The sequence below is a fragment of the Leptonychotes weddellii genome, chromosome 11 (genome assembly GCF_054177405.1).
Source record: "Leptonychotes weddellii isolate Sample4059 chromosome 11, ASM5417740v2, whole genome shotgun sequence".
NCBI classification, from domain to species: domain Eukaryota; kingdom Metazoa; phylum Chordata; class Mammalia; order Carnivora; family Phocidae; genus Leptonychotes; species Leptonychotes weddellii.
In genome coordinates, this window is record NC_138379.1 from 54,726,439 (window position 1) to 54,753,163 (window position 26,725).

General features: G+C 42.9%; 1 protein-coding gene and 1 long non-coding RNA gene across 3 annotated transcripts in view; both read right to left on the bottom strand.

Annotated features, from left to right (window-relative positions):
- Positions 1–1,966: 1,966 nt before the first annotated feature.
- Positions 1,967–3,843, bottom strand: FAM181B (family with sequence similarity 181 member B). The gene has a single exon (XM_006747568.3). It carries the CDS (start codon positions 3,707–3,709, stop codon positions 2,423–2,425), a length of 1,287 nt encoding a protein of 428 aa, XP_006747631.1. The 5' UTR covers positions 3,710–3,843; the 3' UTR covers positions 1,967–2,422.
- A 4,191-nt stretch (positions 3,844–8,034) lies between these two features.
- LOC145716234 (uncharacterized) overlaps positions 8,035–26,725 on the bottom strand; it is a 26,469-nt gene continuing 7,778 nt past the window's right edge. For both annotated transcript variants that reach the window (XR_014138781.1, XR_014138782.1), the window contains one exon: positions 8,035–8,838. This is a non-coding gene — a long non-coding RNA (uncharacterized LOC145716234). The remainder of the gene's footprint in view (positions 8,839–26,725) is intronic.

A 26,725-nucleotide genomic window follows, 5' to 3' on the forward strand; every position in this document is an offset into this window, starting at 1 on the left:
GCATAGCAATGAATTATCTTGAACAAAAAGTCAATAGCAGTGAGGTTGAGAACCCCTGTTGGTAGCATAATGCAGGGGACTGGGACCCTACACACTAGCAAAGCACAGCAGGTCTTGCTGTTCGGATATTTGTAGATCTGGATCTTGGGCCCATTACTTGATTTCAACAAGTTATTTAACAAGTCTGAGCCTCTCTTTTCAAACGGGGATAATAATAGCACCTACCTCATGGCACTGTTAAGGAGCTCAGTGCAGGCACAGGGAAACACAGTGTTGGTATTATCACTGTTAATGAAAGGCATGGAAAAATCCTGGGAGAGAGAGAACCTGTTTTACTGAACTGGGTATAAAAAGAAAGAAGAAATTAAGAAAGAAACATTGCAGTGCCTGCTATGGCCTTAGTAATCGTCACAGGGTTGTTAACGTTTTCCTCCTGTGAAATTCTACCCTGGGTAATACTCATCATAAAGTAGTTCAGAGAAATTAAACGACTGTTGAATAATATTCTGCTAACACAATGGAATTAGTCACTTTTTATCACTTTGAAAGAAATCCAATAGACACCAAGTTTCTGGAGTTGAAAAAGTTCTCTTATCATTAACAAGATTCATTGCTCTATTTCCTGTGGCGCTATCTTAAGAAAGGTTTTATTCAGAATAAAGAGACTCAGTAATACCACTTAAAGTTGTCTGCCATGTCTCGATACCCATTAGTTTCTTGACAAATTCCTTTCTGAAAATGTCACAGCACTTTTGACTTGTACAAACATTAATCTGGATTTTAACATCTTTTGCAGTAACACGGGGGTTTCTACTTTCTCACATGTAGATATTCTTAGAATCTGCCTTGAACCGAGGCAGCTCTTTGCAATGTCATTAATCAGTAAATGACATCTCCTTACACATCCTGAATGTTGGTCTTCATGCATTTTCATGGCAGGTCTGCAGAACTAAAGGGCTCCCTCTTTTCTTTCCAGCTGCTTCCCTCCCCACCCAGTCTTTCCTTCTCTGCCCCTCAACCACACCGATGACATCATCTGTTCTCTCTGCCACATTATGGCTGGTTAAAACATTTATCTGACTTTTCCCCCAAATCTCTCTCAGATAACAGATCGGACTCTTCCGGGCCCTTCAAATTCCATTCATCAACCCTGCTATTTAGGGAATAGAGACTCCTTAGGAAACTCATACCCTCACCATTCCCTTCCACGGGGAGAGTGTGAGTATAGGGAGTGAGGACACACAGGGAGGCAGAAACCAAGCAAGGGGGTGTGGGGTGGGGAGTGGAACAGAAGGAGAAAGGGTAAATAGCATTTACAGCTTGTAAGGGAAAGGGCAATCACCAGGCATAGGCCAAAAAAGAGCATGAGACTCACAATCCTAATGGCTTCCATCTGTATAAACTATTGATACATGTATATAAAATATGGATACCTGCAAAACCAATGAAGCAGCCCCAAGGAGTTTTATGTATTTCCCCTCTGAGCTACCCAACAACCTATAAAGAGATAAGAGAAGGAATATTATCCCCTTCCTCTCAAATAAGGAAATTTAGATACAAAGATATTGTAACTTGCCCAGTGCCACCTTAGCAAAGTGGCTGAAGAACGGGAAAAGAAGAGAAATGGACCCCGAGGTTTGCCAAATTTAAACCTCCTACATAAAGAAAAGCTGAAAGAAAAAAATATCAAGAGAGAGCAACAGGAGACCATAGAAAGAGAAGGAAAGTAAGCAACAGCACTGGTGAGAGTGGAAAGAAATAGAAGTATGAGATGGAAGAGGAAGGGAGCAGAGAACACTGAGTGTCAGAGAAGAGTCGCACGCAAAAGGATCAGCGCACAGAGGTCAGCAGTGGGCCACTGACCTCCTGTCCTCAATACCACTCTCACCTCGCAAGGCAAGGAGACCATACCGAAAACCGTCCTCTAAGAAAACACCCCAATCAATAACGTATCTTCGCTCCAGTCTTTTCAATAGAGGCTTTAATTCATAATGCACTCAAAAGGGAAGGAAAGGGAGGAACCAGCGCACTGTTTGGATGGGGCAATTACACTGAACACACTGACCTTTTGCTGAAAAGTTGTAGAAGGGTCAGGTGGCTACAGAAGCCACCCCTTGTCCCTTCCACCATCCCCACCCCATTCCCCAAAGCCCGGCGTGGTTTCTTGCTTGTCTGGTCCAGGAAGAACCTACCAACGGCTTTTTTCGTTTTTGTTTTTGTTTTTTTTTAACACTTGAGGCTGTGATTAAAACAACCCCCCCAACTCCTCTTCATTTTTTTTTTTTAAGTTTCTTTTATTAATTGAATATTTTAAAATCCCGTTTCATCTCCACGTGCACTTTCCTATCGTTCTTAGGCTTAGGAGAAACCCGGAGGCGGGAGCTCCCCACAGCAGTCGCAAACAGGCAACAGTACCTCTCCCTCAGTCCCGGTGCGCCCCCTCCTCCCCGGGCGCCCCTTCCCAAACGCCGTCCGGTCTCCAGAGGCTGGAGTAAGCCGTGCGGCTGTAGCCCGCGCTGTAATCATAGGACACCTGATGCGGCGGCGGTGGCGGGGGCGGGGGCAGTGCGCAGTCTGAGAAGAAGGGGGCGAAAGACGCCAAAAGGCCGGGCGCGTCCTCTCCGCCGGGAGAGTCCGCCGCAGAGGGGTACAGGGAGCGCAAGGGCTCGTTCAAGGTCAAGCCGCCGCGGGGGGCGGCCAGGGGCGGCTTCTTGGTCGGGGGGCAGCCCGGGGCGCTCCAGGACTCGGAGTACAGTAGGCTCCCCACCATCGCGGGTGGCGGCTCAAAGAGACCGGGCTCCAGCTCCGGGGGGCCCCGCAGGACGGCGGCTCCCGTGGGAAACACATCGAGAGGCTCCGCGGCGAGCAAGACACTCGCCTCGGTGCCGACGCCGTAGTCCGGCCCCAGCAGCTCGAAGAACTCCACGGCTTCCGCGCCCTTCTCCAAGTCGCCCAAGCTCACGCCGGGCCCCGACGGTCCGCAGCCACCGCCTCCCGCCCGGGACGGCTCGGTGAAGAAGGACGGCGGCAGGTTGCGGGCCCGCAACGGGACCTTCCTGGCGCCGGGGACGGCCGTACCTCCCGCGGGGCCGGCCGCGTCCCCTCCCGAGCCCACAGCGCCCGCTCCACCGAGCCCGGCCACGGGCGCCGCCACCGAACCCCTGGCCCGCTCGTCGCCCCCGGGGACGTGGCGCAGCGAGTCGAAGAGTGCGGCCAGGCTCCGGCTCTGCAGGCTGGCGGCAGCCGCGGCCTGAGACGCCTCCCGCCGGGGGGCAGCCTTGCCATGGGGCGGGACCGCGACGGTCTGGGCGCCGGGGGCGGCTGGGTGCCGCTTGGCCGGCGCGTCCGCTGCGCCTGGAGAGGGCGGGCCGGGGGGCGCGGCGCCCATGAGGCCGCTGCAGCGCTTGATCTGCTTCTGCAGGTACTTGCGGTGGTTCACCTTCCGCTTCGACTTGCCGGGCTTGTCCAATGCCAGCTTGATGTTGCTGGACGCCGAGTCGATGAAGCTGAGCAGGTCGCGGGTGGCCTCGCGCACGTCCCCGCCCTCGGCGCCGGCCAGCAGCGCGCCCGCTGGTGTCCCGGTCTCATCATCCTCGAAACAGCAGCCCTTGTCCAGGGCTCCGAAGGCGCCCCCCAGCCCGTCCGGGGAGCCCCCGAAGCCGAAGGGGACGAAGGGGTGCGTGCTGAGGAGCGCCGCCTGCACCGCCATCGCCGCGACTCCCAGGCGGCCCGCCGCGCGGCTGGTGCGCCCCTGGCCGATTCCCGCCCGCGACCCAGGCCCGGCTCCCGCCCTGGCGCGGCGCGCGCGGCGCAGCCTCCTCGCTCGGGGCCGGGCTCGCTGCTGGCCTCGCGGGGGAGCTCATTAGGTCTTGTAAGCGAGGGGCGGAGGGAGGGAGTGCAAGGCTACCGCCCCGGTGGCGAAGGGGAGGGGCTTACTTAGCCAGGCCGGGGGCGTTGGGGGGAGGGAGGGCGTTTTTCCAGCTTTCAGGGCTTTCTCAAGCTCATCACTTTAACCCCTTCGTTTCCCTGCGGCGTTTCTGTTGGCTAGCTGCAGCAGCACGAGGCGAGGATAAGATGGCCTGGCCTCAAACTCCAGCTCCTGTACCACCACGCTCTGGCGCGGGAGACTCTCCCTGAGGCTGAGAAGGCAAGAGTCCAAGGAGGTGTGTTCAGCCCCCTGCTCTGGTAACAATAATAGCCACCAGGTATTGGGGGCTTGCTTATGCCAGGCGCTGTGTGTACATTATCACATTTCATTTTTGAACAATATCCCTTATTAATAATAAGTGCATATTATTATCACCATCTAACAAATGAAGAAGCAGCCTCAGAGGGTTCGGTGAGTTGGCCTAAGCCATATTCAGTCCAGTTCAACTCCAAAGCCATTCCTAAGTCCTTGACAGAATTTGTGCTTTGACTTGGCCCTTTCCTCTTCATCTATATGATGAGAGAAGGCAACTAATGTGTCTTCAAGCTATAGACCTGCTCCTAAGGCTCTAATTGGAGTTTCCACAGGACTCTCAAGACCGGTAATCCTTCTTCTACCCTATTTCTATTATACTCTTCTTTCTATTGTTACAAATAACAATTAGCTTATAGTAAACCGAGGCAAGCACTGGGCCTATCTTTTAATATTGTAGAGAGACAGCAGGAGGCAAAGGAGAATGGAGTCACTACCCTAAGCCAGCTGGTGCTTGAGAGAGAACCCTATGTGTGTATAAAACTTACAGCATCTTAGGACAAAATATGGATGGGAACCTCTCCCCTACTTGTCATGCCATTTAAGTTGTCCTTCTGGAACTTCTGTTGCATTTCAAGGATCACCCTGAAGTTCACTTGGATCCGGTTTCACCTGGGCGATCCTCTTGGGATAGAAAAAATGAGCAATATTGTAGACCACGGAAGATGATTCAGAGAAGACGTGTCTGTTCCCCATTCTGTCTTAGCTCCACCACTCAGTAGCTCTGTGATTTGGGTTAAAATCCATATTCTGATAAATACATGGCTTTGGCCAAACCAGCCAACCTCTCTCTGCCTTAATTTACTCACATTAAATGCAGGTAAGGGTCGCCCACCTTATGGGCACCTGTCATATTTAAAGGAAACATCCTGTGAAAAATCCTTATCTGTTGACTCTTGCATACCCTGTGATGAGTATTCACCCTTATTTCTCTAAAACACAAGAAGGTGACTATATTCCCTTATGTCTTTTCTGTCACAGGGTGTTCATGAGGATTCAGTGAGATCACATATATGAACACACAGTGATAGAAAAGACATATAAGGTGTGTGATAAAGTGTTCTCTAAATAAGTTATGATAGGGGCACCAGGGTGGCTCAGTCGGTTAAGTGACTGACTCTTGATTTCAGCTCAGGTCATGATCTCAGGATTGTGAGATTGAGCTCCCGCCTCAGCAGGGAGTCTGCTTGAGATTCTCTCTCTCCCTTTCCCTCTGCCCCTCCCCCCCAAATAAATGAATAAATCTTTAAAAATAAACAAATAAGTAAGTTATGATAGTTTAGATGCAGAGTCTGCCTCAGGGAGATGCAGACCATCTCTTATGAAACTCTTTTCTTTAAGCCTCATTTTTCAGGATGTAGCAAAATGATTTTTGAGCACCCTGAAGGCACAGACTTATCAAAGAAGAGAACCCAGATGAGCACTCTCCATTTAGGAGATGAAGTAGACACTTCCTAAGCCAACATAGCTGAATCAAACTTTTTATTTTTTTTAATTAAGGTGGCTCAATTATAATGTACCTTTCATTAGAGTTACACTCAGGATTTTGTCTTCGATCACTGGACTATCTGTTTTACTCTTGGTGACATTTGCACTAAGAAAATTGTGTGAGCCTGTTACTGAGTTGTGTTTCTCACCTGTCAGATGTGGATGTCAGCACTTTCCTTCCCCTTTTTGACAGGACCATTCCATAGGCCTCCATGTCTGGCAGCTAAGAGCACTCTTTTTTTCACCTTCTTTTAACTGAGCAGGTCTTACAAATCCCCAGACACAGATTGCATAGGACTTTACATTTAATTGTTATCTTTAGTCTGAAAAATCTCTCTTAATCTGCAGAGAGTTAACTAAGCCCTAACATAATCATATTCAAAATAAATAGAATATTAAGGGTGTCATATGTAAAAGTCTCTTCATTTCCAGACCTTTGGAGTTTTAAGCTCAGAGTTGTTTTGGAGTTAGATGAGGACAGGTTCAAATTCTGGCCTTTCACTTGCTAGTGGGTTCTTGGACCAGTCAGTTCATCTTCCCAAGGCTCAGTTTCCTTATCTGAAAAATGGGAATGGTTATAACTGTTCTCAGAGTCTTTGTGAGAATCACATGACATAACAAATAATACCTCTGAGTCTTACTTTTCTCATCTGTACAATAAAGATAATTTCAACTCCTCAAAGATTTTGTGAGTTGGTGCATATGAAAGTTCCTGGCATGAAATAGGGGCTCAACAAATATCCATGTTCTTGATTCCTTAGGCCTCACCAGTTCCTTACCAACACATCACTCTATAAAATTAGCATCATCTGTCCTTTCCCCCAACAAAGTGACTATTTTCAAATGCAAGAGAGCAGCTCCACTTGAAGGCTGTAGAAACTTAGAAAAAGGCAATCTAATGTAGCAGAGGGAGAGCTAAAATTAGAGCCTGAGATGAAGACTGGAGTCCAATCCTGCCTTTTATTATCCAACTGATTATAGAAAAGCCCAATGTTTCCATCTATAATATGGGAATAACAGTGTGAACCTATTTGATAAGGCTATTGTGAAAATCAATGAGCTAATGCAAGAGGAAGTTCTTTGTCAACCATAAAGCTCTCTATGTACATACATATAAGATATTCATGGCTTAGAAATTCTGTAGCCTGATTCACAAAATTGATCCTTATACATAAAATATCCATCTAGTCACTTATTCATTCAGACATTATTGACACCAACAGTATTGGAGCTAGGACTGGGAAATACAGAGATAAGAAGCCATGATCTCTATCTTTCCTGATGGAAAGACAGACATGCAAACAAGTCATTATAATACAATGCAGTACATGCCTCAGTGGAAGTAACTTAAAGGTGCAATAATTGATGGGATCAGAGGACCCTCAAGTCTGCTCAGAAATGGCAGGGAAGCCTGCATAGGCAGGTAGCATTTGAGCTAAGATTTAAATGATGCATTCGAGTGTACCGAGCAAGCAAGCCATATCTGTGGGAACAGCCTGGGCAGAGGCATGGTCATATGAAAGTAAGGGTATTTATGGAAAACTACAGATAATAAGGCAACAAAGAACAACTTGTACTTGAAATAACTAGTACCTGAGGCCAAAATAAATCCTTAGAGCTTCCAATATCCAACTAAATTGTACATGGAGACCCCACCTCATGGTCTCAGATGCTTTCCCCCTTGATCTACTTTCCTTTGGGGAAGAGCTCTATCTGGGGTGAAATTAGTTTCAGCAGTCAGTGGCCAGCTCCTGCCAGGCCCATCGGCCCCTCCTCCTACACCCTGAGTGAGCCACACTCACTTGAATGACTTCAACATCAATACGTTTCACATCCTATGGGGCAGAGGGACCCAGCTCCAGCCTGCACGAGGGCCTCTCTGCAGAGCTTCAAACTAGAGCTCTTTTGCCCCAGTGATACCTAATGCTAAGCAAGTGGGATTAGTCTCCTTGGGAACCAAGCCCCCCAGGGGCTCAAGGGCTGAACTGCCCCAAACCGTTTGGGAGAATTGAGATTTCATATTGTTCTTTTACACTTGGATTTCAGGACATTACTTAGACAAAAGCCCACCTGAGAGCGGCCTCCTTTCTTGTGGGTAAATATAGCAGCAGGATCAAGAGCTGACTTACTTATTTTGTTTTCCTCTTTGTAACTTTAATCATACTCCCTGCAGGACAATCTTCGTCCTCAGAGATGTCAGGAATGCACATTCATAAAGGGAAAAATAATTATGCATCTCTCTCTCTCTCTTCCCCCCATACCAATTTCCCATAGCTATTTTTGAAACCTCAAATAAAAGAAATCAATTCCTCAGTTTCACCACACTATTTATTAAGTATCATTTTCATCATGAAATAACATTACCTCACAAATTGTGCACACCCAAAAACGTATTTCTTGTTTTCTTCCTCATCCTTTCCTCCTGCAAACCACATTCTACTAACACTAGATCTTAATGTCCCTCTTAAAATATTAGCTGTTATTCAGTTATCTATAATTGTAGAGCAAACTACTCCTAAACTGAGTAGCTAAAAACAAACGACATTTTATTATATCTCACCATATTATAGATTAGTAATTTGAGCAATACTTGGCTGAGTAATCCTTCTGGTCCGTTCCACATCGACTATGGTTGGTCTGGAGGATCCAAGATGGTGTCATTCATATGACTGCCCCTGGGCCTATATATTCTGGCCTCTGCAACATACCGATCTAAGAGTACTCAAACTTCCTACATGGAGGCTCAGGAATCCCAGAGATAGTGCTGCAAGTGGCCCCATCTGGCAACTCCCAGGCTTCTTATGAAATAGTCCCAGAATTTCCAGGATGTCATTTTCACTACATTCTACTGGTGAAGCAAGTCACTAAAGCCAGCTCAGATTCAAGGGGAGGGAAATTAGAATCCAACCCTCAATGGAAGAAATAGCAAAGAATTGGTTTGGTACATCTCTTGATCTCTTTTAATCTATATTGCCTCCATTTTTGTGTGTTCTCTGCAATTGGTTTATTGAAGAAACTAGTCATTGCCTTGTCATCTTTTCCACATTCTGAACTTGGTTAGTTGCATCCACCTCCACAGTGTCATTTAACATGTTTCTCTGGCTCGTTTCCTGTAAATGGGAAGTAGATGTAGAGTCTTGATCAGATTCATGTTTGATCTTATGCTGTAGTGTGCATGCACACACACACTATAGAATATATGCTACAATATGTATAATACTTTCATAATAACAATGCCAATATTTTTACTAATCATGTAATTACTACAAACAATTCTTTCTCTTTCCTTCTTTTTTTTTTTTTTTTTTTGCCATCCTTTTGTCCTCCAAACATCCCACTAGTGAGGAACAGTCCAATTACTACGTTTTAAATTCACTTCAAAAATCCTATGTGGGTTAAGCGGCTGCCTTCAGCTCAGGTCAGGATCCCAGGGTCCTGGGATCGAGTCCCACATCAGGCTCCTTGCTCAGCAGGGAGCCTGCTTCTCCCTCTGCCCCTGCTGCTCCCCCTGCTTGTGCTCTCTCTCTGACAAATAAATAAAATCTTTTAAAAAAAATCCTATGTGGTTATGCCACCAATTCAACAAAAAGTTAGGTTCACTTGTTTTACTTCATTTTATATAAAATTGCTTTATAAATCTTTAATTTTGTTTTAGAATCTTTAAAAATTTACGTGGTTTCAAAGTTACAACTACACCACAAGACATATTCAGGAAGGGCTAGCTTCCATTGTAGCCCCTCTACCCTATTTTCTCCCCTCTTCCTATAAGTAATCGTTGTTGTTTTGTTTGGGTTCAGTCTTATTCTTTGTTAGATAATCATATTTTTATTATACATGCTTTCCTCTACCTTGTTTTTTTTTTTAAAGATTTTATTTATTTATTTGAGAGAGAGACAGTTAGTGACAGAGATAGCGAGAGAGAGCACAAGCAGGGAGGAGAGGGAAAAGCAGGCTCCCGTTGAGCAGGGAGCCCAACTCGGGGCTTGATCCCAGGACTCCAGGATCAAGACCTGAGCCGAAGGCAGACACTTAACCCTGAGCCACCTGGGCACCCCTCCTCTACCTTGTTTTTTTTCACTTAACAATAATATATCTTCATTCGTTTTCTTTTATAGTTGTGTAATATTCCACTGAGTGAATCTACCACAGTTTATTCAACCAGTGCTTTTATGATTAACTTAGTTGGGGTTCTTGCAGGTCTTTTATATTACAAACAGTGCTACAATGAATAGCTTCAATGAAAAACCAAGATCTACTAACTACTGGTCTGGTGCTCCTTTCATAATATCAGTGTAGTTATGGATTGCTTAGGATAAAGAGAAGAATCCTCCATACTAGAGCCAGTCAGGTATTTGTTTCAAAAGTTCTCATGAAGAGGGAAATGTAAAATGGGGTGAACAATCTTCATACACAATAGCTGTGGTTGATTATTATAAGAATGGCCCCGGGGCGCCTGGATGGGTTGGTTAAGTGTCCGACTCTTGGGGTGCCTGGGTGGCTCAGTCATTAAGCGTCTGCCTTCGGCTCAGGTCATGATCTCAGGGTCCTGGGATCAAGCCCCGCATCAGGCTCCCTGCTCAGTGGGAAGCCTGCTTCTCCCTCTCCCACTCCCCCTGCTTGTGTTCCCTCTCTCGCTGTGCCTCTCTCTGTCAAATAAATAAATAAAATCTTCAAAAAAAAAAAAAAGTGTCTGGCTCTTGATCTCAGCTCAGGTCTCAATTTCAGGGTCATGAGTTCAAGCCCCATATTGGGCTCCAAGCCCAGCATGGAGTCTACTTAGTAAAAGGAAAAAAAAAAAAAAGAGAATGGCCCCAGTGAATCACTGATCCCTGGTTCCCAACCCCTTTGCAATGTGACATTGGAACTCTTCCCATGGAGTTTATTTCTCCACACCTTAAATCTGTGCTAGAAACAGTACACAAGTTCCAGCCTTTGCAACTTTCAACTTAAGAGATTTGGCAGTTCCACTTTCATACTCTTGGAACACTGAGACCCCACACTATGAACAATCCCAGGAGAATCAAGTTACCCCTGATGACAGCCAGCACTGCGAGACATGTCAGTGAGGCCATTTTGCACCCTCCAAACCCAGTTATGTCATCAGATAACTGAAGTCACGTGAGAGGTTCCAGGAAAGACCTGCAAAAGAACCATTCACATTGCCAACCGATACAACCGTATGAAATAATAAATTTTGGGTCTAAGCCAGTAAGTTTTGGGATGGTTTGTTATGGGACAAGTTTCATGGGCTATTTGTTAAATAATAGTCTTCACTGTAGAAGAATAGCCCCACATTCCAATAAATCTTTCAAAGCAACTAATCAGAAAGCCTTCATTCTAACTGAACACCTTGGAAATATCTCTTGAGCAAGATAATCCCTGCCCTGCCACTTCAAATGAGATCATGGATGTGAAAGCACTTTGCAAATGGGGAAGCATCCTACTAATCTCTATTTGTCCAATTTTTAAAAAAATGCTATGAGCTTTCCAGAATATTGCTAAACCTGGGTAGCAGTACATGCATAAAATCAACATTAGATTCTCCCTAGACGATCCCTACTAAGTCAGTGTTTCCTAAACTGTGCCCTCCATCCCGTGCTTGTCATCAAAGATTGATTGCTCAGGTGATCCCCAGTGATTTCAAAGGAAAAAGAGCTGAAACCATTTTGTGCACATATACTCTATAAATTTTTAAATTAAAAATTATGACTTTCATAGAAATCACAATTTATTCTTTATAATCACATCCTAGTGACTACACATGTATTACAAGGACTGCATATGTTTGTTCCAGCTAAATTATGTGACCAATCAGTTAACAGATGTGCTTTTCACTTCATTTTTATGTAATTTACACATTACAGTTTTTGTTGGTTACATTTTCATTCTCTTCGTTATTAATATAGTACACATCTGGATCTCAAATTTATGAAAGTAGATCAACAGCTTCAAATCAGTTTTTGCAGTACTAAATTAGTGAGAAAAATATTAAAAACATTATATATTATATATAGTGAATGAGACAAATGAGAATACAAAATGTATACGCTGGCATAAATGTATCTGTGAGTATAATAATTTATAAAACACTGCAAAAGAAAAGAAAAAGGAAGAAGAAATTTGGAAACTAGCTGATTTGGGCCACAGAACCCAGGAAAGCTTCAGTATTTGAGAAAGCAAGAGTGAGGAGGGAGATTGAAAGTAGGAGAATTGGTTGAAAGCCTGTGTAAGAAGCAGTTAGGCTCTGAGATCTCTTCCCCATCTCATGCAGCCACAAAACAACCTCTCTTCCAATTGGATTTGGAAACAACGTTTTTATTTCCTATGGAATCAGAACCAGAATGTTTCCAGTCTAGGGCATTCCTTGTGCAATGGAGAGTGAGCAATGAGATATCGTCCTGAAAACAGAGGATTAAATGAGGTTCCACATTATGAATAATGACCCTCAACATTATCAGTCAGTTTCTAGAATTTTTGCAGCAGGTTATCTACTCCTCAATCAGGATATTGGAGTAGTCTTCTCTGAAGGGTTTATAGTACATGAGAAAAAATTGGATGGATTTCCAGTAAGCTTTTTAGTTATCCACTCTTAAAAATAGTCATCCAAGGGGCGCCTGGGTGGCTCAGTCGTTAAGCGTCTGCCTTCGGCTCAGGTCATGATCCCAGGGTCCTGGGATCGAGCCCCACATCGGGATCCCTGCTCGTCAGGAAGCCTGCTTTTCCCTCTCCCATTCCCCCTGCTTGTGTTCCCTTTCTCGCTGTGTCTCTTTCTGTCAAATATATAAATAAAAAAAATCTATAAAAAAAAATAGTCATCCAAGTTTCATCAGATATTTTGGCAACATCTTCAACATGGATGTCAGAGACAAACAAAACAAAAACCCTGGGGGATGATAATCCAGAGGAAACTGACATTGCAAAGAACAAAGGAAAACTTCCATATAAATTATAATTAAAAGAAATAAAATAAGATTAAAGATACAAGAGAAAATATTGCAATCATGAAACAAGAATTAGATGATACCAAAAAAGGGAGGGGAATCAAAAATAAAGATGAGCTCTTAGAAATTTGTGGTAATACATTTTTAAAACTCAATAGAAGGATTGGAAGATAAAGTTGAGGAAATCTCCTAGTAAGAAAAAAAAGTCAGAGATGTTCAACATTAAGCCTAGAGGAATTTCAGAAAAGAGAAAAGACAAAATGGAGAAGAAAAAGACGCACACCAAAGCACATTATAAATTTTTAGAATATCAAGGAATAAAGGACTCTAGGGAAAAATAAACATCACGTACAAAAAATAAAAACGGTGCCTGGGTGGCTCAGTCAGTTAAGCATCTGCCTTCAGCTCAGGTCATGATCCCAAGTTCCTGGGATCGAGTCCTACATTGGGCTCCCTGCTCAGCAGGGAACTTGCTTCTCCCTCTCCCTCTACCTGCCTCTCCTCCTGCTTGTGCACTCTCTCTCTGTCAAATAAATAAACAAAATCTTTTAAAAATAAATAAATAAAATAAAATAAATAAAAACAAAAATGGAATCAGAATAACATCAGACCTAGGGGCACCTGCGTGGCTCAGTCAGTTAAGGTTTCATCATTTCAGCTCAGGTCATGATCTTGTGGTTGTGAGATCCAGCCCCACACTGAGCTCTGCTCTGAGCCCGTGAAGCCTGCTAAGATTCTCTCTCCTCTCCCTCTGCACCTCCCCGCTCCACCGTTTGCACTCTCTCTCGCTCTCTCTCTTTCTAAAAAAAAAAAAGAAGAAGATCAGACCTCTCATTAACCACACTGGGACTTGGAAAACAATGGAGCAATGATCTTAAAAATCTTACAGAAAATTATTTCCTACTTAGAATTCTATACCAAACCTAGTAATCACTCAAGCGTGAGTGTAGAATAGCAACATATTCAGACATATAATACCTTATAAAATTGTCTCTCAAGAAACTTTTCTCAAGGAACCACTGAATAATGTGCTTCATGAAAAAAAATAGAAGAAAAGAGTATCCAGAAAACAGGGGATCCATCATGAGATAGAATCAATAGAATTCCCTGGATGATGACCAAGAGAAGTATCACAATAATAACCATATAGCAGGCTGAGTGATGACAATCAATCCAAATTGAAACAGGAGAATGGAGAATTCCTGGAGGAGGGGATGTCTCCAAGAAAAATAAATGAAAGTAATAGATATACTTAGGTATTTGAGCATAATGGTGGGAGGTGGCAGATACCCTCGCTGCTTTCAATACCCCACACTTATTCTTTTTTTTTTTTTAAGATTTTATTTATTTATTTGACAGAGAGAGACAGTGAGAGAGGGAACACAAGCAGGCAGAGTGGGAGAGGGAGAAGCAGGCTCCCCGCTGAGCAGAGAGCCCGATGCGGGGCTCGATCCCAGGACCCCGGGATCATGACCCGAGCTGAAGGCAGACGCTTAATGACTGAGCCACCCAGGCGCCCCAACCCCACACTTATTCTTACCTGACAGAGCCCACCTACTCCTGTGGAAGCTGAATATGACAGACAATTGTTACCTCCCTTTTAACTACAGCATGACTTGAGATCCAATGTTGGCCAATGAGACATTAGGAGAAATTACTCTTGGGATTCTAGAAAGTCCCCCCTTTCCCATGTATCAAAAAGAAAGATAAAAGGAGAAAAAGGAAAGAGAGAGGAAGAAATGTTCCCCTTCGTGCCTTTGTTCATTTATAAGTGATACTCGGAGCTATGGCAGGCATCTTATAACCATGAGGGGGAAAGCCTAAAAAAGAAAAATCAACATGCTGAGGTTGGCAGACCAGAAATGTGAAAAGCACCAGGATCCTCAATGACATTATATAATGTCACTGAATTAACCAACCCTCAAACTCCCTATCTACAGACTTCTTTTCTTTAAGGTTTTATTTATTTATTTTTGCGAGAGAGAGAAAGAGAAAGAGTGAGCATGGTGGGGGGAGGGGAAGTGGGAGAAGCAGGCTTCCCGCTGAGCAGGGAGCCCAATGCGGGACTGGATCCCAGGACCCCGGGATCATGACCTGAGCTGAAGCCAGACGCTTAACTGACTGAGCCACCCAGGCACCATTTTTATTTTTTGTACAGGGCAGACGCCCTTTTTTTTTTTTTTTAAGACTTCTTTAAGAGTGAGATAATAGGGGCGCCTGGGTGGCTCAGTTGGTTAAGCACCTGCCTTTGGTTCAGGTCATGATCTCAGGGTCCTGGGATTAAGCCTTGCATGGGGCTCTCCTCTCAGCGGGGAGTCTGCTTCTTCCTCTCTCTCTCCCTCTGTGCTCTCTCTCTCTCAAATTAAATAAATAAATAAATAAATAAATAAAATTAAAAGAAAAAGAGTGAGATAATAAACCTCTTGTTTAGGCTACTGTTAGTTGGGCATGATGCTACTTGCAATCGAAAGCATTCTAAATTCTCTAAGAAGGTGTTATCCTTCTGTTAATGTGTTTAGGGAAGAATTAGTGAAATGTACATAGAAAACTAAGTCCCCCCCCCCAAATAAGGCAGTTATTAACTTCAGGTAAAACAAAAAACTGCACAAGAAATTTCAGTAAAATATAAATGAACTGTGAAGAATACTTACATAATAATAGAATAATCATTGAATATGAATTTAACCCAACCTTGTGCTGGAGCTACATGGGGAGGACTGGGAAAAGTTAGAGGGGCAGCACCCCACCGGTGGAAAAGGTCTAACTGTTCTATAAGCAACAGTTTCAGGGGAGGCAGCCTTTTGAGGGGTAACACAAAAGATAAAAGGAAGAGAAAGCAGAACTGGACAAGGAGAGCCTTCAGACTCCAATGCAGATCTGAGACCTCTGAAAGGAAAGAGGAAGCCAAGTCCAGCAGGGAGGGCCTCAGACAGTTCAGTGGATCTGACAGAAGTCTCTGCAAGCCTGCAGGAGATGTCTGCAGCTAAGGTGACACATTAAAGGAGCACTACACTAGGCAGAAGTAGCTAGGCCTTTGCGTCACCACTTTGTGCAGTCATCTTCTGAAGGGGTCACCTCCATGAGAGTGTGATCTCAGCTTGGAAGAGGAGGAAGCCTGAACAAGCTAACACCTGAACACTACCACTTGCCATATTGGCATCAGCTAGGCAATGAGTCCTTTCTTGAAGAGGGATCTGGGCAGTGCGTCTCCATGTTTGTCACATAAGATTATTATGAAATATGTAGGTAAAAATAGAAAGAAGAAATAGTTTTTAAGTGTTTAAAGTGAGAGGGCGCCTGGGTGGCTCAATCGGTTAAGCATCTACCTTCAGCTCAGGTAATGATCCTGGAGTCACGGGATGGAGCCCCGCGTTGGGCTCCCTGCTCAGCAGAGAGCCTGCTTCTCCCTCTGCCCATCACCCTGCTCGTGCTCGCTCTCTCTCTCTCTCTCCCTCTCAAATAAATAAATAAAATCTTTTAAAAAAATGTTTAAAGTGAGAGTCAGAAATAGGGATAATGCAGAAGAAAACCGTAATACTTTTTTCCTTAAAAGCCATGCACATATCTATTTTAATAACACATTAAAATCTAAATTTAAAAAGTAATTCTACAAGAGCTTTTTCATTTAGTTCACAATTACTTTATTCCAAATAGAAATTATGACACTATAATGTTAATTTGTAACAATGTCAAGGATATTTCTCAAGTGCCTTATCTTAGCAACATATTCAGTATCCTGAATAGCCAGGCCTAATCAGTAATTTCCAGCTGAGATATCAAGACTATTTTATGTTGAGGATAAGATAACAGGATATTTAGGAATAGAACTGTGGTTTAAAGCAGCCTGATTTTTTCCTTTTAGGTGATGATTTTCTTCACTTACCCAAGAAAGAAACTAAAGGCATATTATTGAGAAATATTTCAAAACTATATCAACATACTGCAATGGAGTATTAAAAAGTACTTTCTAGAACCAAATGCAGCTAAAATTAGAATTGGAAGTCCATGCACCATTAATTCCCAAATTAAAATATTCAAGTATGTTATGCTTGTAAAATTAACATCTGATGGGATGTTGAGTTAAAAATCTCTTTATAATTTCTAGGTCTTTACAATTGGGCTGATAGTCATAGAAAACCAGATAGGTAGGTAGGTAGGTAGATGATGATAGATAGATAGATAGATAGATAGATAGATAGATAGATGATAGAGAAGAGAAAGAGATCCTAATGTGAGCAAATTATGGCATTGGTTCAGCTGTTGTTAACCACCATGATCCCAGACTTATTTTTCTGCTCCATCCTCCTTAATGTGTTAGTTGTCATCCTTATTTGGGTGCCTCATGGTTGCAAGACAGCTGATTCACTTCCAAACATCACACCACTATTCCAAAAGGTCAAAGGGCCTTTTCCTCAGGAGGCCTTATGATTTTATACATAAAGGGAAGCCCTTCCCAGAAAAACATCTCATTAGCCAAAACTAGATTACATGCTTACCCTCACGCTACTCAATGACCAAGGAAAAAGATACTACCTTGCTTTGTTTAGTCCAATTATAATCTACCCCCGGAGCTGCCTTGGCATCTACACTTACTGAGATGGAGGGATCTCTGCCCAACACCCAAACAGATCAATGTTCTGTCTGCAGGGAAGAAGGGGAAAGGATGGCTGATGGGTATATAATGGATAAGATGCCTTGTTTGATCCAAATATCCAGAACTGTCTAACAGAACCAACAAACATTTGCTGTTATTCCCAACAAGCTATAATTGGGAGTCAGAATTTCTATACAGAATAAGCAAAATTACCTAATTATAGAATCTGACCTATAGCTGAAGCAATGTTATTGACCTGGATATAATCACTTCGGTGAAAGTCTGCATATGAGTTCATCATTACTTTTCTTTAAATTAACATAATGTATTATTAGTTTCAGAGGTAGAGGTCAGTGATTCATCTGTCTTATATAATACCCAGTGCTCATTACATCACCTTCTCCTTATTGTCCATCACCCAGTTACTCCATCCCCCCAACCTTTTTATTACTTTTTAAAGCTGTGTTTCTTGCTATAATCTAGGATTAATTTTTTAAAACTTTATTTCATTTATCTAAAATTGGTTTTCTTTTGGGGATGATGAAAATGTTCTGGAATTAGATAGTGGTGATGGTTGCATAGCTTTGTTAATATACTAAAAACCACTGAATCATACACTTTAAAAGGGTGAATTTTTGTGGCATATGAATTATATCTTAAAAGAAATGGTGGCATGCATGTGTGCTCAGTTCCCATTAAGAAGAAAATGGGAAAAATTACACAAGTCCCTGCATGTGGAATCTTCTTTTGTTCAGACTTCGTTCAAATACCTGATTGTGCGTACCTCTCTTAGAGACTTCAGTTGGATCAGTGTGGAGCAATATCCATCAGGACACAGCATAAGGCTGCTCTGAGCCCACCGAGGTTTACACCAGAATGTGACAAGGGCAGACACCAGAGACACTCAGTGTCTCAGCAAGCCTGGGTAACTTGAGCAGCCCTCAGCCCAATATCCGGTATGCCAGACAGAAATGCTTAAAGACCTAGATCCTATTATATGAGGCTGAATTCATTCAATTAAACAGCTTAAGCAGCTCGGATCAGCCGCTGGAACACTTCTCTGCGCAGTGCTAAAACAATGGCCTAAGGGGCAGCTGAAGTTTGTTTTCTCTTGTGTGAGGCCAGCTGGAGTTGCCTAGCACATGGCCAAGCTGGGGAGGGCCAACACAACATAATTGCATTAAACCTGCCTGTTCTTTCCGGAAAGCATGTCCTGACAGCATCAAGGAGGAAATGAATTAAGGGGGAGATTTCAAGTCTTAGGATTCCACACCTACCTTTCAATCTCCCTCCCCCAACCCCTCAAAATCACTTTTATGAAAAGAGAACCTGAATTCAGACTCCCCTGCTTAAGGCTTCTTTTACTAAACTATGTTTGGTCTTTCCCCATCATTATTAAAGTGACTTTTGTCAGGCATATCATTTGGGGTGGCCAAAAACATACTAGATTATATTTCTCTGTGGCAGAATTAGGGTATCACGAATTCCATTGCACTTTCTGAGAATCCTATTCTGCTTTCAAATGTTAACCTTTCTCAAAAAGCCCTCCCAGGTCTTGTTACCACCAACTCAGGCTGCTCTATCTCCTTCCCTCCTGCTTTCCTGATACTTAACCTCAATCTCTTTGATGGCACTTCTTTCTTCATTCATTCATTCGCTCACAAGCATTTATTGAGCATCCACTGTACATCTGAAGCATACCGGGGACCTTCAGTGTTCATTTAATCCTCACAATAACCCTTTCAGATAGTTAATGTCATCCCCATTTTACTGAAGGCACCTAAAGTCACAGAGTTTAGGCACCTTGCCGATAGTCAAAGAGCTGGTACGGACAGCATCTAGCTTCAAATCTAAATCCACTGTCCCCATGCCCAGTCTGCCGTGAATCAGCTATTTGTGTACTTGACTATCTCTGTCACTTAAGAAATATCTTTTGGGGCCTACTATGTGCTAGGCACCATCCTACGCACCAAAAGATACATAATTAAGTCCTGGTCCTAAGAAAACAGACATATTCCCAACGACTTATCTGAGTCTGACTGTCATGTCAGTTTATTCATTCAGCAGGCATTTGCTGAGCACCTGCAGTATCCTAGGTCCACCATGCTCTAGGTATGGAGAAATGCCACAGACATGCCTTCTGTCCTTAGGACAGTGTTTGAACAGAGGCACAAGCAGATTGTTACTGGAGCACAGAAGGGGAAGAAGGCTTCATAAAGAAGATGCCATTGAGTTGTGCCAAAAAGGATAAGGAGTTTTGGTAACTATAATTCTTTAAGAAGGTGGGGGGGAAGGGCATCCTCGAAAAGTCCTCATGGGACAGGACATGGAGGTATAAAACTGCAGGGTAGCATCAGGGTAATTGTGGTAGTACCATGCAGCTGGAATATAGGGTGTGAGGCAGGGAGTAGAGGGAGATAAGATCAGAAAGGGTGCCTCAAACGCTATGAATAGGAGCTTAGACTTGATTTTATGAAAACTGAGAGAACCACTGGAGATTTCTGAGCAGAGGAGCTTATTTATCTTTGTGTTCCATGGCATGTGGCACACTGCCTTGTCCATGGTAGCAGTTTTTATCACTTGTCACTTTCCTGGCACCAGAGAAGACTTTGGCCCCCAAACTGATGCCATGCTCTGTTTACAGAGGAAAAATAATGCCCATGCTCTTGTGTATAGCAATTTTCTTGCCAGCCCCTCTGCCAAGTCATCCCAGGTCTGAGAGCAATTTTTCTCTTTTATCCAAGGCCAAATTGCTGCCTCCTTCATGTTGTTGTCACTGCTATAGACTCTGCTAATTTCTCCTTGGTGAACAGAAGCTGGTCCAGTGGAAGAAGCTCTAGACTGGGAGATTTAAGGAACCAGTGTCCTGATCCCAGCTTTACAAGTACTTAGAGTGTAACCTTGGCCTATCTCTCATCTATAAAATGAACAGATGATCTCTACATTCCCTTTCAGACTTAAGAATCTTTGATTTTAGGGGCACCTGGGTGGGGCAGTTGTTAAGCATCTGACTCTTGGTTTCCACTCAGGCTGTAATCTCAGGGTCCTGAGATCAAGCCCTGCATCAGGCTCTGCACCAAGTACAGTCTGCTTGAGATTCTCTCTCCCTAGCCCTCTGCCTCCTCCCCTGCCCCTCTGTGCATGCTCTCTGTCTCTCCTTCTCTTTTTAAAAAAAGATTTTATTTATTTATTTGTCAGGGAAAGAGAGCATGCAAGCAGGGGGAGTGGCAGGCAGCAGCTCCCCACTGAGCAAGGAGCCCAATGTGGCACTCGATCCCAGGACCCTGGGATCATGACCTGAGTCAAAGGCAGACGCTTAACCAACTGAGCCGCCCAGGCATCCTAAATAAATAAATCTTTAAAAAAAATTTTTTTAAAGAAAAATAATCTCTGATTTTAAATGCAGGGTCAACATGCCTTTAGCTGGGCCAGATGGTAGCTATATCTACAAAGTTCTGCTTTACCATGTAGCAGAATAATTTTCTGTGGTTGTAATTTGTTTTATTCTCCCTGTACTTTGCCTCATATCTCCATCCTCCACCAACTCTTTGCCTATTCTAGAAAGGTTGCTAGGATGTTTGCACCTATGCCTCAGGAGAGTTTTGTGTTGCTAAGCAAAAGCAGAAGTTGCTACAGAAAACCCTCTCTGCCAGTCTTTGAAAGTCTAAATGCACTGAGGATAGTAGGCTATTTGTCCCAAATAGGGTCCAGAGAGAAGGGAGCACTTTTCAGAAGAGAGAGGCAGGAATGGCAAGATTGAAAATTTCTTTCTTAGGATGACCATAACATTGATTTTCCAAGGGAGTACATTTTGAGAATTAAAGGTAACATTACTTATTAATAATTACACTGGAAGCACACACATAAACCAGGATGGTCCTAGGAAAACTGCATGGTGTTGTCACCCTACCCTATACCAGCATTAAATCCAAGAAGAATCATGGAATCAGGAATCACTCTCCTACAGACATCACTAATCAATCCTCACATTCTTTCCATCCAGCCCAGATGAGCTTAGAAATTTCTCAGCATAGTACTCCTGACACTACTAATCCATCAGTTTTGGCCCTTGAGTCGAAATCTCTTTATTACAGCTAACCTTGTAACAGAAATCAGACATACTGGAAATCATGATCCTCTGCCCAGATCGCCTCTGGGAGCTGATGAACCCATTCCCCAGCTGCTGACTTTACTGTCTGCTAATGGCTGACAGCTAGAGCTCTCACCAAGCATTGCCCACAGCTGAGGGAAACTGCCTTGCCCAAGGTCATATCCTTCCCCAAGTGCACCAGAAACCAATGATTGGCTGATGCAGGGTTACAAATGCCAGACCCCGCCCCTCCCACCACCTTGCTTCAATTTGAGTCAAGCTGAGAGCAGGTCAGCTTCTGCCCAATCTTGACTTCCTCTCTTCCCTAGGGATGGGGAAGAGCGTCTCCCTCAATCAACCTTCAGCACACAACTCCACTTCAAGATCTGTTTCCAGGGATCCCTATCTGAGGAACCAAACTACCTCTGTGCTGTTAGTAAGAGGTAAACCCCAAAATAAACTTCTTAATTTTGTATCTTAGTAAAATGGATCAGTTAGTATTTATTTCTTGTTCTTATATTTAAATGATCTCAATTTAAAAGCTGCCCTAGAAAACACATGCCTCTTCACTCTTCGAAATCAGGAAAGTGCGAGTCCTCTCTTTCTCTGGTCTCTAGTGGAGGAGACAGAGTTGCTATGTGGTTCCACAACAGTAAAGTGGGACAACACTTTTAGGGAGAGAGGAGACCTGGGTTTTAGTTCTGGCTTTGCCAATGACTCCCTATGATGTGGGAAAATCATTTCCTCTCTCTAGGTGGGTCCAAATTTACTTGTCTATAAAATATAAGGCTTATCAGAAAAGTTATGAAAAACTTAGAAATGAGGCTAAAAAGTGAGTCCTGCATTCTTTCAATGTTATGCAGGCACAAAGACCCCCCAGAGATTGTCTAGGGTAATGAATTTAATTTTTCTCACCATTTGCCAATAGTTGAAGATTCCAGATTTAGTAAAATTACTTATTACCTGGTAGAGTTTTGCCTAGTAGATATGCAAATAATTTCTATTCATGGAACCACAAAGATTTATAGCTCAGTTTTTATGTAACCAGTAAACATACCGTAATATTGCAATAGTATATACCTAGCTTTTGAAATGTTCTTTGAACCAATCATAACATCTTAACGGTTTCTTTGCTAATTCATGAGTTAAATAGACTCTTTTACATGTGGTTCATTTATATTTGCCTGAGAGTCATGATTTTACCTTTTTAAAAATTATACTTCATCAGGCTTGATCTGCTCCATGATGCTGAAAGAAAACCAATCCACATGGGGCGTCTGGGTGGCTCAGTGGGTTAAGTGTCTGACTCTTGATCTCACCTCAGGTCTCAATCTCAGGGTGGTGGGATCAAGCCCTGTGTTGGGCTCCATGCTGGTTGTGGAGCCTACATATAATAACAAACAGACAAAAACAATCCACACAGCCATTTTGATAATTAGGGGATCTCATGGTATCTACACAAAGGATTCCTTTCTGTAGAAATCATCTGGACCGTGTTACCCTTAGGACAGTAGTTGGCAATACCAGAGTCACCAGAACCACCATCCCTTGACCACTGTGTGGCTGGGGTGAAGGCTGGGGAAAGAGCAGCACAGCCAAGGCTTAGTGAGAGGGACTTTCCCAAGGTTTCCCAGGTCTGAAAGGTATGCACGTTATGTATCATCAGCGCTAGGATTCAAACCCAGGCCTGTCTAGCACTCTAGAAAGCCCATAACTCCCACTCTTCATACCATCATGCCGTGGCTCAAATGCCTGTAATCCCAATGTATACCACATATGCCTAGCACCTAGTAGGTAATCAATGTATATCCCATGAAATTAAAAATTTTTAACTCTTCCTACTGACTAGAACTTCAATATTTCCAAAGGACCAAATCTACTGATGAGCCTCACTTCAGAGCACTAGAAAAGACAGACACTCGGGAGCCAGACAGGCCTCCGTTCCATCTCCTCATTGCCATTTAGTGGCTAATTAGCAGTATAGCCTTGAACCAGAAATGAAATCCCCGTGAGCCTTAGTTTCCTCTCCTCCTACATGTAAATAATCTTCATAGGCTTCTTATGAGGATTAAAGTAGAAGAAAGAAGGTGAAAGTACTTAGCACAAGACCTAGCCCAAAGGTGCCCCCACCCGCAATGGTCTTTTGGTCTTTCCTTCCCCTCTCAGAAGACCCTGGAAGGCTTTGAGGCCTCGGCTGTTTGCTGCTTCTACCAGCCCCCACTCCAGGCACACAGTGATCAAGGGATGGGAAAATCCCTCTGTTCAAACAGGTGTCACTGTTCTAAACCTACAGTCTCATTTCCTGATCGTGTCTTAATCTGCTCGTCGGTGGTGAAAGTTGATTTCTTGCACATTCTTATATCAGTGGGAATTTCTGCCCTTGGCTGACAGGCATTATGGGCTGGCTTTGACATACAGCCCTACAGGGCCTGAACAGCCCCTATTCTTTCCCAGTCCTGAAAGGGAGCTTTGTGCCAAGGATTCATTAAACTGCACTGCACAGCCCCTTCATAAATGGGGCTCAATAATGAACAGTCGATTTAACTGGAAAAGCTGCTGGAGCTGTTAAATTAAAGGGAAATAAAGTGCATTTTAGACTCAGTCTGCCAGAAGAAATGGTGACCTAAAAGGAAAATCTTCATTTTTATTGAATTGAAGTTTTTAAAAAGTTTAAAATGTTCAGGAAGCTTCCTTGTGACAGGCAATGAGACATAAAAGCTCAGAATGCAGGCTTGAGATAGAGGTGCTTTTTATGCACCATCGCAAAGTGTGTCTCGAGCTCTTAAATGGTACAAAGGAATGATCTCATTTTGAGAAGGAAATATGAGGAGACTCTGCAATATATCACAAGAAGTGTTGTTTGTTTGTTTGTTTGTTTAAAATGTTTAAAGTATTTTTTTTAAGATTTTATTTATTTATTTGAGATAGAATGAGAGAGAGAGAGAGAGCACATGAGAGGGGGGAGGGTCAGAGGGAGAAGCAGACTCCCTGCTGAGCAGGGAGCCCGATGCGGGACTCGATCCCGGGACTCCAGGATCATGACCTGAGCCGAAGGCAGTCACTTAACCAACTGAGCCACCCAGGCGCCCAAATGTTTAAAGTATTTTAAGATCAAGGTTTCTCCTTCATTCTTGGAACATTCAAAGGACCAAGAACCATTCTTTTCAGTTTTTCTGCTCTCTTTCAGGAAAAAGAACTTTCTCTGGGAGGAATCCAATTGTTTCTCCTCACGCTACACCTTAGAGTTATATATTTGATTTAAGTATCGTGCTTTGACATCTGACTCAGTAGTCCCTCTTTTAGGTCTGAGATTTTCGGAAGTATGCATAAGTGCTCCAAAGAATTTTCTTTTCAACTTCTTTTTCTGATTATATAACTTCCTGGTATGGTGAGAGAGAATGTCTACTAACATATGCTGGAATGTTATAGTTTCCAATAACTCTCAGGTGCAAGAAGCAAAAGCCACTGTGCTTTGGCAGATAGATTAACCATACTGTGATCTTAGCTTTTCTCCACTAAGCTGCTGTGAGCTGGGAATTCTTCTTAACATGCTTCCCTATCCTTCATGTTTCAAATCTTTATATAGAATCTGCTCCTGGGTATGTTACAGGCTTCACTACCCTAGTGAAGGCCTTTTCTGGTTTTCATCGTTAAGCATCATTTGACCGTCAAAAACGACAATCACTCATCACAGGGAATTTAAAGAGAAATCTGAAAGGCAATGTGAAATAAATAAAGGCCCACTTCCACCCTTATTGTTCAGGGTCACTGGAATCCAAACACAGATTTTCAGTTGCAAAGCTGTATAGAAAAGGCAAAACTTCTTTTTTGAGAAGTTATATGCTCTCTTTCTGAAACCTACTTTTTCATTTGAATTCTAAGCCATCGATTTAATTTTTTAGGATTCTGCATTAGGCAATTCAAAACCACCTTGAGAATATCCTGAAGTTGAAAAAAACAAATCTGTGCATGTATTCATTTTAAATAGTAACTATGGTGATCCAGTAAATAGTATTGTTTTATTCTTCATTCATCTACCACTAATGAGTCACAGTCAACCAATATAAATCATGGGCTCTCCACACCATGAAATTCTGGATTCATAATAAAACTGCTGCCTATTTTAACAAATTCTAGGATGGACCTTGGTCATTGTGAGCCCTGATAGTTATTAGGGTCTACACCTGCATCAGAATAAACAAAGTTTCATTCACCTTCCATTAAAGATCTCCAGACTCCAAAATGGCTATGCCATCCTGTGTGGATTGTGAGGACTGATTACATTTTGACATTTAGCAGTGAAATAAATATTCATTAGAAAATACATATTAGACCAGTCCAACTTTTACATGTGGCATCAGTCATTGAAACACACTGTCCCAGTCATGACTTATTCCTACATAAGCAAACATTAAACTATTCAAAAGATATTTAGCTTAAAGATGGAGATAAGAGAATTTTCTGAATCTGCACAGATTTGACTACAGCCAGACTACAAGTTAAGGAGAATGTTACTATGTTACAGCTTATCTAAAGGAAAATGACTGGGAAAGCAATGGTGATCAAAATCAAAGCACAGGAGGAAGTATGCTTCTATAGGATTCAGAACATTTATTAATTCTTCTATTCATTTTGATAAAAAAGAAAAATGAAAGCTCATAAAGTGCCAATGGAAACCTTGTCAGCACCTCTCCTTTGTCCATTCCCAGAGAGAGATGTTAGAGTTGGGGAAGTAAACCATAATAAGATTAGCATAGGGTGGCACTTATAATCAATTCTAGTTTGGCTGCATAAGGCAAGGTCAATATTCAACCCAGAGGTGCCTCAGGAATAAATACAGTCTAATTCAAAAGAATAGAGATAGTATTTTGAGAAGCCACATTTCCTTTAACTCAAACTTGCAAATGTAGTCCCAGGCCTGGAATACAGAGCTGATAACAAGAACCACCACAAACAACAAAAACCTCCAATGTCCAGAAATCTCTTTATTGGGACACCTGGGTGGCTCAGTCAATTAAGCATTTGCCTTCGGCTCAGGTCATGATCCTTGAGTCCTGGGATTGACTCCCATGTCAGGGAGTCTGCTTCTCCCTCTGCCTCTGCCCCACCCCCACCCCTTGTTCCTGCTCTCTCTCACTCACTCTATATCACACAAATAAATACATAAAATCTTTTTTTTTTTTTAAGGGGGGTTCCCACATTTACCACTCTTCATTTTCTTGTGAAGCATACATTCACCCAAATGAGCTAGGAAGCCCTTCATGATCTTACCATGTCTTCAATAAAAATATTTAAATTTCCCATTCTAATTGTTCAATTAGGTCACTGCTCCATAGGTTTTCAGGGTTCTTTTAACCCATTTTTTAATGTGT

Excerpts from the sequence above, each read along its gene's own strand:
- FAM181B (XM_006747568.3), bottom strand. The coding sequence starts at position 3,709 with ATGGCGGTGCAGGCGGCGCTCCTCAGCACGCACCCCTTCGTCCCCTTC.